This window comes from Mesocricetus auratus, unplaced genomic scaffold (genome assembly GCF_017639785.1).
Source record: "Mesocricetus auratus isolate SY011 unplaced genomic scaffold, BCM_Maur_2.0 Super-Scaffold_100044, whole genome shotgun sequence".
Classification (NCBI taxonomy): domain Eukaryota; kingdom Metazoa; phylum Chordata; class Mammalia; order Rodentia; family Cricetidae; genus Mesocricetus; species Mesocricetus auratus.
In genome coordinates this window covers 574,595-594,556 of record NW_024429221.1, presented here as the reverse complement: position 1 = coordinate 594,556, position 19,962 = coordinate 574,595, and the positions used below count along the sequence as shown (strand labels likewise).

Sequence of the window (19,962 nt, the reverse complement as noted above, 5' to 3'; positions counted from 1 at the left end):
TATGTCTGGTATCCACTTATGAGTGAGTACATACTATTTTGCTTTTCTGGGTCTGGGTTGCCTCACTCAGGATTTTTTTTCCTAGTTCTGTCCATTTGCCTGCAAATTTTAGGATGTCATTTACTCTTAGCACTGAGTAGTATTCCATGGTGCAAATATACCACGTTTTCTCTATCCATTGTTTATCTAGATAGAGGGGCACCTAGGTTGTTTCCAAGATCTGGCTATTATGAATGTGAGTGTTTTTCTTTAAGTAATAATCACCGTTTTTCTTCAAACTCTGGGCTTTAGTCTAGATAGTTCCAAGAGAGCTCCTGTTTATTCCATTTATGCTTTGAACTGCATCCTACTTGACTTGGCTGTCCACTTTTGAATATTCTAGGACACGGGCGGAATTAGCGTCTTTGCTGCCATGGCTTTTAACCGCTGCTTCTCACATCGTTTTTCCTTGCTGTTTACACACCTGGCAGTGCTTCCTGTTGCTGGGGGGAAATGAGGTTCAGGCTCTTCCTGTCCAGGAGGCTGAAACGGTTCGCACCCCAGCGGCTCTGTTGGGTGTCATTTCAGATTTCATGTGAGTGTTACCTGACACTTCCTGGGGGGACATGAACGAACACCCGCTCTCCCCGGGCTAGGGACCAACAACAGACCAAAGCAAGGCTGACACCAAAATCTAACTTGGACTGAGTTTTATTGGGGTTTATTAACAGGAATATGGGTGATGAGTCACTTACAGGAGTAGAAATGACTCAAAGACAGCTGCATCACAGGCAAAACAAAACAAAAAACAAAAACAAAAAAACCCAAATGTGAACGGTGACTATTCACGGAAACTGGAAGCCCAGAGCTCACTGCACAACTTGCAAGCAGCTCAGAGGGTTGGGCTGTTCCGTTGGCCTGGTCTAGGTCTCTCTCCCAGTTCGAGAACGTCTTTCAGCTCTCCTTACGGCTTCTGCACGGTTGAGAATGGAGAGGCCTGATGTGTCTGGTCAGCTATAGGAGCCACGTGAAGTTCTGAGTTGTTTATTTCCTGAGCCCAAGAGCTCGTCTGCAGGGTGGAATGTTCACCTCCCTTAGTACACCCCGGGTTTCACGCCCTCTCCCTAGCCTGTGTCCATTATCCAGATGCTTCTGATGAATCTTTTGGAGCCTCCCTCCAAAACACAAGGTTTTTGTCTCAGAGAAAGCTGTGAGTCTCACACAACAGTGAGCACACCTAGGAAGCCCGCACAGACCTCCCAACACAATCCATGCAGGCCTCTGGTACGGTGCTGCTCTTCACAGGCGGAGACAGATCAGGCTTAACTAAAGTGACTCATCCACTGTCACACAAGCAGCTTTGTCCCCAGTGAAGTCGCCCTGAAAGTGTCCCCTCATCCCGCCAGCAATGCATCTCTTAAGGGTTCTCAAGACTCTGGACACCCTTGGTCTGAATTACACTTTTAAAAAACATATTTGTGTGTGTGTGTGTCTTTATGTGCACTGGGAGCATGTAGGAGCCCAAGGAGGCTTGAAGAGGGTGCCGGGTATCCTGACACTGGAGTTCCAGGCAGTTGTGAGTCACTGTGTGGGGTGCTGGGAACCGTACCCTGGTCCTCTGAAAGAGCAACAAGTCTCCTAACCACTAAGCCCTGTCCTCTCCAGCCCCCAACCTAATTTCTTTAAGATTGGGTCACATGGCTTCACCATTTCTAGGAAGGGGGGGGGGGAGGGAAGGGGAAGGGGGAGATGGGGAGAGGGAGAGAGGAGAGGGAGGGGGAGGGGGAGGAAGGGTGGGAGAGGGGAGGGGGAGGGGGAGAGATATTCCTGAAATGCCACTGGAGGCCGCCCCCGTCCCACGTGCTCCTGCATTCTGAGGGTCCACGGGCTCTGCACGCCCACGCTCGGGTGCTCGGGTTGCTGTTTATCTCGGGAACTGAATACCTCCTAGTCACGGCCTCCCCATTTCCCCATCAACGAGAAAACACCGCTCTTGAGGCTCAGGAGCTCAGGAAAGCCTCCGAGTCCCCGGGAACATGAGTGGACGGGCCCGAACGAGGGCGCGAGGCATCACCACTGGCTATGGTGCCCGTTCCCCAGGAGACCTCACGGTGAGTGTGTCTCCCCGTCCTCCTCCCCGCGTCCATCGCAGATACTGCTTTCCCCTGCCAGCCTCTCTTCTCCGACTTTCCCGGGATGTCCCACCTTTTTCCTCTCAAGTGGATACTATTGTTGAGATCCGGCAGTGCAAACAGCACTGTGGATATAGCAGGCGTGGAACTGCCCTCCGCGTTCTTAGCTTTAGTTCAGCTGGTTGCAAATTGTTAAAGAAAGGAAAGAATGAGCGAAAGACAGTCAAAACCGGGAAGGGAAGTTTCCCCACTTACCTCTTAGGGTCTTGGTAACTGTAGCAGAAATCATATCAAATTCAGGTGTTAGATTCAACGGCTGCTGGTTGAGCAAGTGTGGCTGTTTGCTGGATTTGGGTGGCCAGACTGAGCCAATCCTGAATAACAACCACACACCCACTATTTGGAGAAACTTTTAGATTTGGACCAGAGCTGGTAGTTTTTACCTTTGTTGTCATTTAGTGTTTTCTTATCTTTGTAAAACAAAAACCAAACAGGCCAAGATACAATAATTTCTTGGGGAAAGGGAAGTTTCTGCAGAGAAAATATCAACGGCTTCTGTCCTAACCCGTTTTGCGAACTAGTTTCGTTCAGTTCATTTCCAGGGGGCATCGCTATGCTCAGGATCCGGCTTCCACATCTCACAGCTCTGGGGCCTGACATTGTTATCTGGGCTCAGGTTAAAAGCTTGGCAAACAGAGCACTCCAGCTCCTCGTTAGCCTTTTGAGAAGAATGACTACCCTCCCCCTTGTCCCTCAGGGTTTCTGCTCCTGGATCATGGTAATCTAAGCCGTCAGACACGACACCAACTTGTGGGTTGTGAGTTGAATCTAAACAGACTTTTTGTTTTGTATAGGCCACATCTGCCACTCCTGGGGACAGTCAGGCATCGGGCATTGCCAGTCCTGGAGACAGTCAGGCATCAAGCATTGCTGCTTCCGGGGACAGTCAGGCATCGAGCAGTAGATCGATTTCACAGCCACGTAAGTGCAGTTGGGTCTGTCTCCCTGACCTCCTTCAGCCGGAGCAGAGCAGAGGGTCCCACCAAGCCCTGAGACACTAGACCCCACCGACCACTCTCTTCCCTTCTCCCAGAGGGGCCCCCTCACATGTTCTTTGTGGACTCTGAACTTTCTGGTCACGCTTGGGACACAGGGATCCAAACGGGGAAGCACTTTTTCTGATTCTTTTGTTTCCCCCTAACTTCAGAGGGTTGAAATGAATCGGAGGAGAACACAGTTCATTTCATGTCCCTGGGTAAAACCTGTCTACCAGGTCCCTTAGTCTGACCATGGAGTGGCATCCTTGATTTCCAGCTGTGAGCACCTGGGGACCCGTGGATTCTCAGAGTCCATCTCTGGTGTGGTCATCTGTCCTGAGTGGGGCTTTTCAGGCCCACGAGCACAGTCCTGGGTGGTCTGGACCGCTTTGAGAATGTACTACTTGCACAGAAGGTTTCTCTGAGATGCAGAGTGCTGGCCAGTCTGTTACAGCCGCTAACAGTTTCACTCTTGTGAGTTGCACAGGATGGAAACAGTGCATTTTTGAACACAGACTGAATTTTTGTTGATTTCCCTAAGTTATGGTAATATACATAGAACCCACTTTTTTTTCATTTTAACTCTTTTGTTTGTTTGTTTGTTTTTTCCAGACAGGACTTCTCCATGTAGCCCTGGCTGCCCTGGAGCTAGCTCTGTAGACCAGGCTAGCCTTAAACTCAAAGAGATCCACTTGCCTGTGATTCCCGAGTGCTGTGATTTAAGTGTATAGTCCTGGGGTTTAAAGCTTATTTACACTGTACAGTTACCGCTGCCGCCCACCTCTGGAACTCTTTTGCATTGTAAAACTGAAACTTATTTCTTAAACAATAACTCCCCACTCCCCGCCTCCCCGTGTCTGAGAACCACCTCTCTGTAATAGTTTGAACTTTTTAAATTAATGATCTCGTGTTTAATTGTTGTATCGTCTGTGTCTGTGTGTGAGGTCAGAGGCATTTGATCCCCCTGAAGTAATTGTGAGCCACCTGACATGGCCTCTAGGACTCAAACCCAAGACCTCGAAAGCAAGTGCTCTAACCACTGAGCTGGTTCCCTAGCCCTGGTAGTTTAAGTCTAAAATTGCTTAAAATCTAGATCAGTGAGAGATCTAGATGATCAATTAAAATTAGTGCAGTATCTGAAAATTAAATGAACTTTCAAAAATTGGTTTCTTCGTGTTTTAAATTTTCCTGAGAGACTCCATGTCCATGGAGAAAGGTCTGGAAGGAAGTTTGGAGCAGGCGGAAAGAGCATTTGGGAACATCGCATACAGCGACTATATCACAGGACAGATGAACTCAAAGCTCAGAGGTTCAGCACAACGCTGTGTGTGCTATTTTGCCATAGAACCCTGGATTTTGGTGGTTTAAAGTTATCTTCCAAGTGCTGAAGACATTTAAAAGGCTACCATCCTGTGTACTCACTTAAAGAAGTCACTCAGGTGGAGACATTTACTTCAGTGTTCTGTGATCTAATGTAAATGGTAGACGCTGAGGTGGGCCCTGTCATCTCAAGGAATTCTCTAGTGTGATTGTCGATGGCTATGCATGGGGATGGTTTTTTTCCCCCACTGGGAAAAGTGGGAGATCCCCCTGGATGTCTTCAGAGTGTCATCGCCCTAGAGAGGGAGGACTTGTCACTTGCTAGCAGGTGGGTCTGGGACAGGGAGGGAGCTGTCTCCTGAGCCAAGAAGAGGAAGTCTATGGTATTACAAAAGCTAACACTAATACTCCTAATTGAGCACCCCATACTTCCTCTGATTTTCAGTGTTGAGGCTAAAGTCTTCTGTATAGTAAGAGATGCGTTAGCAGTACAGGCACATCCTGGGAAAACCCGTTTTGACTGACAGCGTGGTTTTGGTGTACAGGGAGCACACAGCCCACCATACTATGTTATCTTCTTGTTCCAGATGAAGTTGCTGTCTCTTCTGATGATGGTGGACGTTCCTTCACGGAAAGAGGCAAAGTCAGACGGGACTTGGTAGATTTGAGTGTCTCTACCAGGGAGAAGTTGGCACACGTGAAAGACTGCAAAGCAGGTAGCCAGCCCCTTCCTGTTACTTTTTAGAGGTTACCAAGTCTTGCCTTGGGATTTAAAGAGCTACTACCTGAGCATCTGCTCTGTTGAAGGCGTTGTTTAAGCTAAGTTTTGGAAACACAAAACTGTTCCTCAAATCGGATTCCACTTTTGGAAAAGATGCCCTCTTCTCACTTGGGGAAGACATGGAAAGACGTGTCTTCTCTTTCCAACCCTTATCCTATGTGGAGAACCATCCTGTGGGGGTTTCAGTGTCGAAAGGAGACCTCAGCCAATGGGGATACGTCGTCCTTCAGACTCCAGGCTCCTGAAATTGCGTACACAGATGTGGCCCAAAGTGTCTTCTGAGGAGCGGGGTCTGTGGTTTTCTGTGGATTTGCAGGAAGCGTCGTGGCTCCCTTGTCACTAATGGGAATTTTTGGTTTGTTTTGTTTTGAGTTTTTAAAAGCAGCATAACAAGAAACAGATATTATTATCTAGCAAGTAGCTGTACAGCGGAACTAACGTTTCACAGAAAGTACTCACCTTGGTGCATACAGGCGCTCTGGGGCCACTCTGTTGTGCTTGGGCTGGAGAGAGGGCTGGTGGTGAGGGCACGCACGCGCACACGCACACACACGCACACACACCAGCCAAGAGGAGATATGGCTGGCATTGAGAGCACACACCAGCAGAGGATTGACATTCGGATCTCACCGCTCATGCCAGACAGCTCACAAACCCCTGGAATGCCAGCTCGAAGGAGTTGCCCAGCCCCCATGTGCACACACGTGCATGCCGGTGAGCAAACACACAACGGCAAGCCTTTTTAGCCTCTCCCACAGAGAAGCACACCGACTCCCACACCTTTCTGACCTCAGCCTTTTTAGCCTCTCCCACAGAGAAGCACACCGACTCCCACACCTTTCTGACCTTGGCACTAGTGCTGCTTGCTGCAGTCTGAAAACGCCGGCACAGGTGATCTCCAAGGTTCTGACAGTCTAGACGGACTTTTCTCTGTCCTCGTGATGACCGGTGGACATGTGTTGCCATTCACTAATGACAGTCTACACTGACTTTTCTTCATCCATGTAATGACACGCTGACATGTATTGCCATTCACTAGGCATCTGGGAGAACAAAATTTTTGTTGTTAAGCAAAAGTGGCATAATTATCTCTTGCCTCTGCCAGACACAGGTATCGTAGGCCCAGGCCGAGGGAGCACTAAAGTATATAAGTACCATTTATTCCTCATTTGCATTTCTGATTTCTCCATGGAAAAAGCAAGGTAGTGTGTTTGTGTGGTACAAATACACACAAAAAAGATACAGGTGTAGTCATTTTCTGTCAAGACAAGTGGGGAAATGTCACTGGTACTTTTCTAGATTCTGTCCCCTGGGGAGGTGCTTGTGACGGCCTCTGTCCAGCCAGCTCTCCTCTGACCTGCTCTGATTCTGTCCTGCAGACGTTTAAACTCCGAGCAAAAATGTATTAGGTGAAGGGATTCCAGTAAGCACGTGTGGACTCCATGTACCTGTACCATAGAAGCCCAAGTCACGCTGCTCTGTACCGGAGTTCCTGTTCTGTCTTACAGCCTCCCTCTACCTTACACAGCGTTCTAACTACTGATGGAACTTCGTCAGAATCTTCTAAATCCTTGTTCTGATTATCTCAGTCTCTTAGAGGTTGGGAGTTGTATCATTCGTGGTGAGAACGGGATCATTTTGTTTTTGTTGTGTTTGTAGTCTCAGAGTGGAATCTGAGACTGTCTGATAACTGATCTGGGTCGCAGAGACTCATCTGGAAGGGAGGGATGCAGGCAGCTGCCTTCAGATGCCTGGAAAATCACATCTGTTCCTGTGGTTTTGGAGGCCCACTGTGCACTTGAGCTCACAGTAACTCCCAGTGGAATTGCCAGGTGGAAAATGCAGACATTCATCCAACACCACCGACGAAAAGCCCCTGCTTTATAGCAACCACAGTCCACGGTCAGTTTTCAAGATATGATTAATAGTAATATGGTGTGCTCTTCCGGTGAAAGACGTCTTTTCTCTTCTCCAGGTTCCAGTGGAATACCTCTGCGGCTGGTTACAAATCTCTTTAGTTTAGATTTGCCCCAGGATTGGCAGCTGTACCAGTACCATGTCACATATAGCCCGGATTTAGCCTCTAAGAAACTGAGGATTGCATTGCTTTATAGTCACAGCAAACTCTTGGACAAGGCAAAAGCATTTGATGGCACCATTCTTTTCCTCTCAGAAAAACTGGACCAGAAGGTACAGTGTGGTCATCATTTCACTGCGTGTGTGTGTGTGTGTGTGTGTGTGTGTGTGTGTGTGTGTGTGTGTACACGTGTGGACGTATTTGCTTATTATGTATGTGTAGAGAAGATCATTGATTTTCTTGATAGTTTGAAGGTGTTTTCCTATTCACCTTCCTCATCCCTGCTCCCTTGCTTGAGAGCTCAAAAGTTTCCTAAGATGTCGCCAGCCATTGTTGTCATACATGAACCTGATGCTCCAGCATGTTAAGCCTTCAAGAGCCACAGACTCTTAAGACAGATGAACTTGGAAACCTTCCCCAAGCCATGGGACCTCCAGAATCACCATTTCCACGACTCTATGGATTTCTGCCCCTGTGCAGGGTGCCTGTGTGGTCAGATAATTTCATGTCAGTTTCTGAATGTAGAACCATCCTGTCTTCATAACTCCCTGTCATAGGAAACATGAGCTGCTGTTGTCAATCTGAGTGTCTGCAAAATGAGACCATTGAAACAGTTAAATGTTTCAATCTTCCTTTACCCATTTTCCCCCCAGATTTTCAACATTACCAGTCCTCAAAGAGATGGCAGTAGGCATGGGTCTCTCAATTTTAAAAAGAAGACTAGAATTACTATGAGAAAAAAGAACCAGGCTTTAAAGCATTACAGTAAGATCTTTGATGCTTTCAGTGAGAAAGTTTAGCCAGCGAGCTCAGTGTTTTTAAGCACTGTGGTGTCAACAGCACGGGTTAACATTGATAGGTTACAAGTAAGTCTTTGTGATTTTACACAAGAAATGAGTTTCTGAGCATTCCTTTATCCTTTTTAAGTCGTGAGATCTGCTGGCTCAGAACATCGGAATCTGCATTTAGAAAGGGTTTTTTCCCCTTCAAATCCATTGTCCAGTGACACATCGGTAGCACGAGACCTGTCTTCTTATCCTGTGTCATGTATTTTCAGTGCCTCGGTAGGATTAAGGTCAGCTTGTCCTTAGAGCCATCTTTGTAGCTTCCGTGGTGTTAGAGGTCACTGGAATGGTCAGGCTTACCCCAGCTGTTTCTAGCGAAGCTGGAGAAATTCTGTTCTGCCCCTGCCAGGAATAGGTGAGCATCGCTCATCTTCTCAACTCAGAACTGACGTGCCGCGTGCGCCAGACACATTCCATGCTGGGGACAGTCAGTGAGGAGGCAGGTGACAGGGTAGGCTGTAAGAAAAGCCTGTGGCTCACCGGGGCTGTTGGCCCATTTCCATATTAGGTGACACTGGGCGCAGGTGAAGGTTGTTTCGTCCCTTATTTGGTGTGTGTCCTGTCAGTCTGCCGCAGTGAGCATCCTAACAGTGACACTGCTCTCTCTGTTGTACTGGGGGGTAATCCCCCCCCCCCGCCTCCCCAGTCTCTATCTTCCTAGGGTGCTTAATTAGGGTTTGAAGAGTCCCTTTGCATCCCATCCCATTCCTGTCCGTACTTCTGGAAGCTGCCTTCCGGCTGCCTCATGGCCTCCCAGTATTACCCTGTACTCCACCTGTCTGCTGAGAGGCTCGTTCACTCACATCTGTTGGCAACCTTTGTGAACTTACAGAGCCGACTGTGTACTTAGCAAGGTGTTAGCACCATGAAGGGAAATAAAGGTAAACACTACCAGGGGTCTTAGTCTTTAAAAGGTTACATCAGAGCTGCAAATGAACACAGGGAGGCAGAATGGCGGTCATCGGTGTTTTTGTTGTGCTAACGTTTATCGAGCGCTTACTAAGTAGATAGATAAGGGTTCTGGGCTTGGTGGCCCTTTAGATGAGCACCACAGGGCTAGCCTCTGTGCTGCTGGTGTATCCGCCAGACACCATTTGTAGACCGTGTGCCCTGCCAGGCTCTTGCTGGCACGGTGCGCTTAACCCTCTTATCTCCCCTGCAGCTCGGAGAGCTTGAGGATCGCACCCCAGAGCATGGTGAAAAGAGTTACGATTAGGGTCTCAGGAAGGGTCTCAGGATGAGACAGGTGGACCGTGGGGAAGGGCCAAGGCTTAGTGACAGAAGGAAGGGGGAAGGGCATATTTGAGAAACCTGGATCATTGAGGTTTAACCAGCCAGGTGTAGAAGAGGCCCTGAAGGTAGGGAGAACTTGACTTTGTCTTTTCTGGACTGGTGAAGCACCACAAGAGAGTCTCCCGGCCACATCCTATTGAAGTTTCCTGAAAGGGGGTGGGAAGAGTAATGGACTAGCCTGGGCAGTGTGTCAAAAGGCTGGAATGAAAACCCAAAGTGCTGCTCTGTATTTGACCCTTAAGATAAGATCCGGGAGTGCCCTGTTTGTCCTCACAGTCCTGTAGCTCCAGCTGGACTCACTCCCGTGGTGGAGATGGTGGAGAGGCTTCAAGGAGGAAGCAGGTTCCAGGCCACACACTACACTGAAAGAGGCAGCCTCCCTAGTCTGTGTAAGCATGTGCCATGGTGGCGGAGTCACAACAGCAGAGACCACTTAGAGACGGTGCTGTGTGAATGCACTGGAACTTGTGGGTGGCTGAGGGAGGAAGGGGAGCTTAGCAGCCTGGGGCTCGGGCAGGCAGGTCCGGGACACAGGGAGGAAGCCCAGGAGCCCTTGGTGTTCCGTCAGAGAGGATGGATCAAGGATCCGGAGGAAGTGTTTGATCTTGGGAAGCTGTTGAGAAGCACAGTTTCTAAGACTGTCTGTTGCCATCTCCCCTCAGCTAATAGCACATCCATTGTTGTCCACGTCCTTTGTCTGCGGTCCCCAGGGGGCTGGGAGCAGGATGTCTCTCCTGACCTTGACCTTGTGAGGTCTCTGTAACTGTTGCCATTTCTGTAAGACAAATCTGAGACTAGGAGTCTCCGCAGGGCAATGACCCACCCCCTTCCCCCTCCCCCCTCCCCGTCCCCCTCCCCACCACCTTCCCGCCAGTTTCTGTTTCTCTTTCCTTCTAGGTAGTCCAGGTTCTGTTAAAAACCAACACTAACTAGAAGGAGGTGGGTGGGAATATGCAGATGCCTGCTAGTGAGCTGACTTCTAATCTATTACCCTTTGAAAAACCCCTGACCATTGACATTTACTGACTGATTTGTGAATGTTTGTATTTTAAAATAATGTATTGAGCTTTGCAAGGTGTAGAGGTTTGAGGGGTTTTTTTTTTTGTAGCTGTTTAAATATTTTTATTTTTAATTCTATGTGGGGTTATGGGGGTTGTAGCTGTTTAAAGATTTATTTTTAATTCTGTGAGGTGTATGTGTGTGTGTTTGTGGGGGTTGCGTGCGTGGGCATGCGCGCTGTCCTCAGTGCAGAAGAGGGCATCAGATCCCGTTGAGCTGGAGTTCCAGGCAGCTGTGGGCAATCCAGGGTGGATGCTAAGAACCAAACTCTGGTCCTCTGCAAGAACAAGATGCCTGCAGAGCAGTCATTCCTCCAGCCCTCGGGGGCTTAGGGTTTTCTTTAGTTGGGGTGTTGATACAGAGCCTATCCCTGTGGTCCTTATGCTGCTAAAACAGTTTCAGTGTAGGCCAGCACCAAGGCTTCCAGCAGCTCTTTGCAAGCTTTTATTAGAATGAAATTTCCCACCCTAGCACCCATATTTTCTCTGCCCCCTCGTCTTTCTCTTCCTCCTTCTGGCTGTTTTCCTTTAAGGGCTTCCTCTCCTGCTTGGTGAATAAACCTTTTGAGGAATATCTCAGGAATTCATGATCTTGAAAGGGGCCTGGCCGTCTGCTGCCTCCTAAAAATACGTACATTGATTCTCTATATGCACACAGGTGGGATTTTCTCGAGGGAATGTCTTTATCCGTGTTTTAAGGTAATTTGCCCCCCAGATGTGGATGGGGTCAGTCCACACACCGGCACCCAAGGCTCCGTAGTTGTTCACGCGTATGCACCTCGTTACCGTGTCTGTGTTGGGAACACTTGAGGATAAACTGTGTCTTTTCACCAACCCCTTTTCCCAGGTCACAGAACTGACAGGCGAAACTCAAAGAGGTGAGACGGTAAAGATCACTCTCACTCTGACAAGCCAGCTGCCCTCAAGCTCCCCAGTGAGCATTCAGTTCTTCAACGTCATCTTCAGAAAGTAAGCTGCCTGACCTTCCGGCCTAGAGCCCGGGGGGGGCACGGGACTGAGGTGTGCCGGGTGGGGGACGTGCCAGCGGCAGCTGTAGGATGACTTTCACCGATGGGACACCGATGGGTCAACTCCTCATTATTCAGACTTATCCAAAAGTTAGTTGCTTTTAGTTTTCCCCACCCCTACCCCAGACTCAAATTCACTGAGCAGGAATTGGCCGGATGATGGGTTTGTTTCTCCACTAGCTGGCTGGTCTGGGACATACACGGCTGTCACTAGCTGTGTTCTGCCCTGGCTCCATCCCAAGCCCCACGTCTGTCTTCGAAGCAGGAGTGTGGATGGGGGCTAGTTGTACATAAGCTTTCGACATCTTTAGAATGGACCGAGGGTCGTGTGGTCCACAGTTACCTTGAGGATGAAGGGATTTGACCAATGCAGAATCCCTGGGCCACTCTATACTTGGTAAAAGGAGATGTTCCATTGGGCCTGGAGGTGACAAAAGGAAACTGAGCAAGTGAACACTCCAAAGCAATCGAGCAGGTTCCACACAGCACTGTGTGTGTGTGAGTATGTGTGTGGGTGTGTGAGTATGTGTGAGTGTGTGTGAGTGTGTATGTGAGAGTGTGTGTGTGAGTGTGTGAGTGTCATGTTCCACTCAGCACTATGTATGTGTGTGCATGTGTGTGAGTGTGTGAGTGTCAGATTCTACTCAGCACTGTGTGTGTGTGTGTGTGTGTGTGTGTGTGAGTGAGTGTCAGGTTCTACTCAACACTGTGTTAGGTTCCACACAGTGTGTGTATATGTGTGTGTGAGTGTGTGTGTATGTGTGTGTGAGTGTGTGAGTGTCAGGTTCCACTCAGCACTGTGTGTGTGAGTGTGTGAGTGTCGTGAGTGTGTGTGTGTGTGTGTGTGTGAGTGTCAGGTTCCACTCAACACTGTGTTAGGTTCCACAGTGTGTGTGTGTGTGTGTGTGTGTGTGAGGTTCCACTCAACACTGTTAGGTTCCACAGTGTGTGTGTGTGTGTGAGTGTGTGAGTGTCGTGAGTGTGTATGTGAGAGTGTGAGTGTGAGTGTGTGAGTGTCAGGTTCCACTCAGCACTGTGTGTGTGAGTGTGTATGTGAGAGTGTGTGTGTGAGTGTGTGAGTGTCATGTTCCACTCAGCACTGTGTGTGTGTGTCTGTGTGAGTGTGTGAGTGTGTATGTGAGAGTGTGTGTGTGTGTGAGTGTGTGAGTGTCGTGAGTGTGTATGTGAGAGTGTGTGTGTGTGTGTGAGTGTCAGGTTCCACGCAGCACTGTGTTAGGTTCCACAGTGTGTGTGTGTGTGTGTGTGTTGTGTGTGTGTGTGTGTGTGGTTCCACACGGCACTGCGTGTGTTAGGATGCTGTGTTTCGGGCCCTGTTGCAGAGATGCTCAACAGCCTGGAGGGGAGGAGGTCAGGGAGTTTGGGGGCTTTCCAGAATGTCTGGGCACAGAAAGTAACTTCCTCCTTAGAAAGCATGCTATTTTCTAGTTAATCAGATTCTCGTCCAGTCTCTTTGACCCTCTGTGCCCTGTGAGGGGACTGTGCTGCACCGGCCCACATGTGGGCGGTGCGTTCGGTGTGTTTCATCATACTGTTCCTTGCTCACCCGAGCAGGCACTGCCACACAAACCTGTGCTTTACGTATGGGAGACTGGCCTCGGTGACGTCAGTAGCCAACTCCCCAGGGTCGGCAGTCCAGTATTCTGACTCAAAGCTGCTTCCATTTCCCCATGCAGTGGACACCACCGCCCCTTTCCAGAGGTGACCGGGATAGACACTTGCTGAGGAAAATGTCACAATGATGTGGGGCACCCAGGGAGCTTGAGTGGTTTATCAAAAACTGTCTCCCCATCCTCCACAGACTGAATTACACTATTAGTATTTACTAAAGATTCCAAAACTGTGCTTCCAGGATCTTTAAAAAGTTGAGAATGTACCAAATTGGACGGAACTTCTATAAGCCTTCAGAACCAGTGGAGATCCCCCAGTACAAGTAGGATTCTTTGTGTTTTCTGTTCCTGCGAAATGGTAAGACATGAGTAGTGTAACTTCTGAAATAGTACCTTGTCTCTCTGCCTCCCATGAGGAGTCACGTGTCGGGAATATGGAATGTAATGGGCTTCTGAAAGTTTCAAGTGTTCTTTCTTTGGTTTGTTTTGCGGAATAGGGAACCCAGATGTGAAGCTAGAAGTTCATGTTCTTTGGTTAGTGTGCTAGGCCATAAATTCCAGAAGGAACTCGGAACTCAGCTTTCTGCGGCTAGACGGGAACAAAGCAGAGCGTTGCATTCCGAAACACATCTGGTGAACACTGCACACTCAGCCCAGCTCCCACCAGAAATGCAGGGTCTGAAGCTCAGTTCGAATCTTATTATTCACAGGAATTTTATCCTAAAGCTGTTTAGAGAAACCCCAGCTGAAAAATACTAGTGTTTTAAGTCAGTAACTGGAATAAAAGACACAAAACAAAAGACAAAACAAACACAACAAAGTCACGACCTCCAGTGAACTAGAATGAAAACTCACTGTTAGAGTGGTTACAGGTTTTCCCCGTGGTAGATTTTAAATATTCAGAACTGTGCTTGTTGTTTTTCATTTGTTTTTGAAGGTTGTCCCTGTGGCCTGGGTTTGCTATTTCTGTGTCCCACTTTGAAAGCAGACTTCTGTTAAATGCTGATGTGAGCTACAAAGTCCTCCGCAACGAGACTGTTCTGGAATTCATGACTGATCTCTGCCACCGAACCGGCATGTCCCACTTCACTGAGATGTGCCAGAAACAGCTAGTGGGGCTCATTGTTCTTACCCGGTAAGGGTTGGCCCCGATTGCTTTCTAGAGTGGATGTTTAGGGGTGTTTGGATCCAGAATGTCCCTGCCACACTGGCCAGAGTACTGGGGGGGCAGGGGCGTTGTCAGTTGGCTTGCCCGTATGGAAGACCTGTCCCTGTAGTCACTTCTGACTTCTGGACTGCCCCAAGTCAACGTGACTGTATGCTTTCTCCAGCCATCTTCCTCTTCCATCTGGCCCTCAGAAGCCTGCATTGTGTTGTTCCGGGACTTCTGCCTGGTTCCCAGGGTCTCGTTCCCCCTTTCAGATCTCTACCTTCCCATACTCAGCTCTGGAGCTCCTGAGGGCCCCACTTACTCACCCTCCTCTGGGCACTTCCTGTAATGCTCCACTTAGGACCACCTCTTCATGGTCATTCGTTGTGTTACAAGACCCAATGTGTGCCCCACTGCTGCCCCCTTGAGATTCTGAGGCCTTTTAGACAAAGGAGCTGCTTACTCCTTTGCAAGTTCCTAGGTTTATCAGTGTAGTTTTTCCCTCAAAGACTATTGAGCCAAACAAAACACCAACAGGTTAGGAATCTTTTCCTGGGTTCTCAAAAGCTTGTCAAAGACTGATTTCCTTTCTGGGCCATCCCAGTGACTAGCCTGGTCTGGACTTTCATCTTAGAGCCAGTTTCTTGGGCTGAGCAATAGAGGGACAGCCTAGCCGTGTTTTACCATGCCAGGCACTGGAATGCTTCCTCTGTGCTCCCCCATCCTGCCCCATGTATATTTTGGCACATTAGCTTGCCACATTCTTTTGGAAACACCTTTTAAGGTACATGGAGTTCTGGGAGGTCTCTGCTGCAGGCCAGGCCACAGTGCTAAAGGGGAAAAGGAACTTGGTTCCTGTTTTGCTGAGAGTCAATCCCAGGTGAGGGATTAACAGGATTCCAGAATCGCGTGATTAGCCAGATGCATTGGTACTTTTTAATCATAAAGATTGCCTGGGAGTTGACATATGACACTAAAGGAGGGCAGGGAAGGCGAATGGAATTTCGTCATTGGAGCATTTAAGAATGACTACAGTCTGTCAGTGAGACAAACACTGTGGGTTACGACTTGCATCAGTTGGAATGCAGAGATCTGAATAATTCACACTCTTCTCTGGTAAGAGCTGATCGTGTGGCACAAGAGTGTGACTTTGCTTGTAGCGGTGTCTGCCACAGTCTCAGGAGTGGATCTTGTATCTTGAGTTAACCCAAGATTTGTGGTGTGGTAGCCATGCGCCTAAGGCTAAGTATTGGCAAAGTGTTTTCCAAGTGTCTTGAATTTACCAGATACAACAACAAAACATACCGCATTGATGACATTGACTGGTCTGTGAAGCCTACTCATGCCTTTCAGAAGCGGGACGGCTCTGAGGTCACGTACATGGATTACTACAAACAGGTAGGCGTGATTCCTGCCTCCCTAGCCTGGAGAGGGCGTTCTCTGTTTTAGTCACTTTTCTTGTGGTTGTAACCTTTCTAACAAGGAACAATTTAAGGGACACTGGTTTCTTCTGGTTCACATTCAGGGGGTCATTCCACCATGAGGTGGAAAGAGTGGGAGGGAGCAGAGGGGAAAGGTACTGGGCAGGGGCAGGAAGCTGGCTGGTCACACTGCAGTGAACCAGACTTGGGGCTGGAGTATAAAAATCTCAGGACTGCCCCTCACCTCCAGCCCCGTAACCCAATTCATTTTGCTCCACCTCCCAAAGCTCCCACAACCTTCTAAAACAACGCTTCCAGCTGGATATCAAATGTTCAAATACAGGAGTCTGTAGTGGACATTTCACAAATGTAGACTACAACACTATTCCTTCCAGAAGATTCCCTGAACTGTCAGGGCGAGTCTACCTCCCACATAACTCATCCTCTTACTTGTCCCTGCTCTACCCTTAGTGTCTCTGGCTTGTCTAACATCCTCACCCTGCCCCAGTATTCTTTCTTCCTGTAGTAGTCGGCTTTAAAATCATATCTGGTCATGTCACACCCAAGCTTTAATGTTTCCAGTACTCTTAGGAGTCAGTTGTAAGCTTCCTGTGGAGTTTTGATCTGGCTCCCCCCCACTTCCTCCTCTCCCCCTGTCTCTCTCACACACCCCCACCTCCTAAACCGTTCTGGGTATGGGGGTACTGGCCTTTTGTGGCTCTTGACTCCGTCTGCCCCCCCTACATGTATACACATTGCTTCCTCTTTCTGGATACCTTTAAGATGAACAAGCACTGATCAGCCTTCAGTTCTCAGCCAGGCGGCATGTTCCCTGGGAGCCTGTGGTGCTGATCCGGGAGGCTTGCTATCCCTGAACTCAGCTTCACTGTTCAGGGCAGGGCCTGCTCTTTCCCCTGGAATCTCTCTTCAAGGAGAGATTTGAACTGTTTTGGGCACCTTGGGTTACCAGCGGAGTTCCTGTCCCGTAGTGGACACTCAGGAGCAATTTATTGGTGAATGTCTTGCTGCCTGTGGAAGCTCTGCTCACTCACAGCTCTGCCGCCCTCCCTTCCCAGGCTGGCAGTGGAGCTGTTTACTCTGTGATCATTGAGACCTCTCAGATCTTACAGATGCATTGGAAAACAGAAAGCAAATTTGACCCTCCCTCATCTCCTCCTTAGCCACTTTTGGAAAATGACTGTGGTGGCATCAAGCCCTCGTTAGTTCTTCCTCCTGCAATTGTCACTGGTCGCGCATCTGGCTTCAATACTACAGAAATACTGCCAGGAGGGACTAAATCACTCAACCTTTCTTAGCCTAAGAGGCTTTCAGTGGCTCTTCCCCCCTTACTTTCCAGTAATTATTTTATTTTTCCATGGGTAGACAGTTACACATCTCCATGATGTACTATAACATGTATTCTTCCCACCAGCCTGGTCCCAGAGCCGCATCAGTCCCAAATGAATATGCAGAACGCTACATTAATTATGAAGCTGTTGGCCATTTGCTATGGTTTCTTAATGGCTAGCTCTAACCCATAATTATTAATATGTATTTTTATAAGGACTTATCATACCAAAAATGCCAGACTTGTGTCCTCTCCTCCCGGGATCACATGGCGAATCTCTACTCTTGACTACATTTCCCAGAATCCTCCTCGACTCCTAGTCCCACCTATCTTGCTTCCCTATTGGCCAATAGTGCTTTATTTATCAACTAGTAAGACAACATGTACACAGAAGGACTTCCCCCATCAATGTACATTTGGGACATTCCTACATCGTGTTCCTGGGATCATTATGTTAAATGAAAGAATCGAGGCACAGAAAGACACACATTACACAGTTTTCCTCTGGAATCTGAAACAGTTGGGCCCATTGACTTAGCCAGGGCAACAGAGGTGGGCAGAAGCCGGGGAGGGCAGAGAGGAGGGAGGTGAGAGAGAGTGTGGCTGGTGGAGAAAGTCACAGTCAGACGTGAGGAATGCCTCCTGGCATTCCACGCTCAAGGGGAAGGATAACGGTAAGTTACAGTGCTGTATTGTATCTTGCAATGACATTAGACCTCTGTGGCCACGCCCACCCATCCGACCTGATTCCTTCTTCCTTGACTCCTTGGTCACATCCTTTGTGGCTCTCCTCTGAGTTTCAGGTCGGTCTCTTCTGACGTTGTTTTCTTCCTTTTGAAGAACCATCATTCACTCCCACAAGGCTGCTCTCTCCGTTGTGGTTTGAGTCTGCTCAGATCCAGTAATTTTGCCTTGCCTGTTTCTGCATTTCCATTTCCTGAATGTATTAATTAATTTATTTATTTGCCTGAGTGTCCTGTGGCAGCCTCAGGCGGACATCTTTCACCTCCGCAATTCTTCTTAGAATTGTACGTTTCAGCTAGGAAAGCGCTTTTTTTTTGCTTTCTTCCCCCCTCCTCTTTGCCGCACCTCCTCACGGAGGGAGCTGCCCCTGGGATGAGCTCTCCATCTTCACTGCCGCACTCTCTCTGGAACGCTTCCTCAGCCTGGTCCCAGCGCATTGGCGGGCAGGTGATGTGGTCAGTCCCGTGGTCTCCTTGCTCCTCGCCGCCGCCTCTGCCACTGGAGAGAGCGTGCTGTGTATATTGCCCGGGGACGTGGTGAAGGACCTCAGCCTAGAGATGAGAAGGGCGGGGCTCTAGCTGTGTAACTTAGGCAAAGCTAAACTCAGAGCTCAGTGAGGGGGTCTAGGGAAGCTAAACTCAGAGCTCAGTGAGGGGGTCTAGGGAAGCTCGCTGTTACAGCGTCGTTTCTTCCTTCCTTCCTGGCGTGGTGAAGCAGTGAGCACGGCAGTAGCCTGTCCAGTGCCTTTAACCTGATGTCTGCACACTGCACACAGGCAGGTGGTGGGGTCCCTTGCTTCCCTCCTCCTCCTCATCTCTAGAATCACAGCCTGCCCCATCCTGCCTTTTAGCCTCATCTCCCTCAGCATCCTGACTCATCCATCCCGCCTGTATCCCTGTCCACTCGCCGGTCCCTAGTGGCGCCGCCGCCGCCACCTCTGTGCATGATGTTCATGAACTTCCTTCATGAAGCAGCCACACTGCACCATTCCCTTCCGTCACTAGGTCACACATTCCCCTGTCACTAGGTCATACTGTAGCTTCAGTGTCAAGTGTTACCTAGCCCGTGGCAAGCTCTCTGGCTTTACTTCCTGTTACTCAGGCGAAAGGTGGGCAAGCACCAAGCTATCGCATTGCTTCTGGGGCATGTTTTCTTTCAAGCAGAGGTGGCCTTTGGAATCCTGGCTGCACAGCAGCTTGTTTTTTTTTTTGTTTGTTTGTTTGTTTTGGTTTTGGTTTTTTGTGTGTGTGTGTGTGTGTGTGTTTTTTTTTTTTTTTTTGAGACAGGGTTTCTCTGTTACTTTGGAGGCTGTCCTGGAACTCGCTCTGTAGACCAGGCTGGCCTGGAACTCACAGAGATCCGCCTGCCTCTGCCTCCCGAGTGCTGGGATTAAAGGCGTGCGCCACCAATGCCCGGCTTGCACAGCAGCTTGTAAGGTGTCTTGGGTATAATGTGCGCTCTGAGTATGTGCATTAAAACTGTACTTTGGTTTTTTTTCTGCCACTTTTTTTATTAAGCTATACATTTTTTCCAACTCCCTTTCCCTCCTCTCATCTCCTCTTCCCCCCTCCCCTTCCCCCTACTCCCAATTTACTCAGAAGAGCTTGTCTTTCTCCCCTTCCTAGGCAGATCCTAGGGCCCTCTTTGTTACCTGGGTTCTCTGGGCTTCAGACCTGTAGGCTGGTTATCCTTTGCTCTATGTCTAACATCCTAGTGTCAACTTATGAATGAGAACATACTACGTTTGTCTTTCTGGGTGGTTACCTCATTCAGGATGCCTTTTTCTAGTTCCTTCCATATGCCTGCAAATTTCAAGATGTTATTTTTTTAACCACTGAATAGTACTCCATTGTGCAGATGTACCATATTTTCCTTATCCATTCTTTGGTTGAGGGGCATCTAGGTTGATTCCAGGTTCTGCAATTACGAATTATGCTGCTATGAACATAGTGGAACAAATGTCCTTGTGGTATGAATGTGCATCCTTTGGGTATATGTCTAAGAGTGAAATTGCTGGATCTTGAAGTAGACTGGTTTCCAGTTTTCTAAGAAACCACAATACTGGTTTCCAAAGTGGCTGTACAGGTTTGTACTCCCATCAGCCATGGAGAACTGTTCCCC

At 48.7% G+C, this 19,962-nt stretch overlaps 1 protein-coding gene across 2 annotated transcripts in view; it reads left to right on the top strand.

Annotated features, from left to right (window-relative positions):
- Positions 1–1,903: 1,903 nt before the first annotated feature.
- Piwil4 (piwi like RNA-mediated gene silencing 4) overlaps positions 1,904–19,962 on the top strand; it is a 42,449-nt gene continuing 24,390 nt past the window's right edge. For both annotated transcript variants that reach the window (XM_040735264.1, XM_021235252.2), the window contains exons 1-8: positions 1,904–2,090; positions 2,966–3,092; positions 5,056–5,184; positions 7,225–7,439; positions 11,370–11,491; positions 13,421–13,501; positions 14,116–14,313; positions 15,615–15,726. In XM_040735264.1, the coding sequence (XP_040591198.1) occupies positions 2,016–2,090; positions 2,966–3,092; positions 5,056–5,184; positions 7,225–7,439; positions 11,370–11,491; positions 13,421–13,501; positions 14,116–14,313; positions 15,615–15,726 (1,059 nt within the window). In that variant the 5' untranslated portion in view covers positions 1,904–2,015. The remainder of the gene's footprint in view (positions 2,091–2,965; positions 3,093–5,055; positions 5,185–7,224; positions 7,440–11,369; positions 11,492–13,420; positions 13,502–14,115; positions 14,314–15,614; positions 15,727–19,962) is intronic.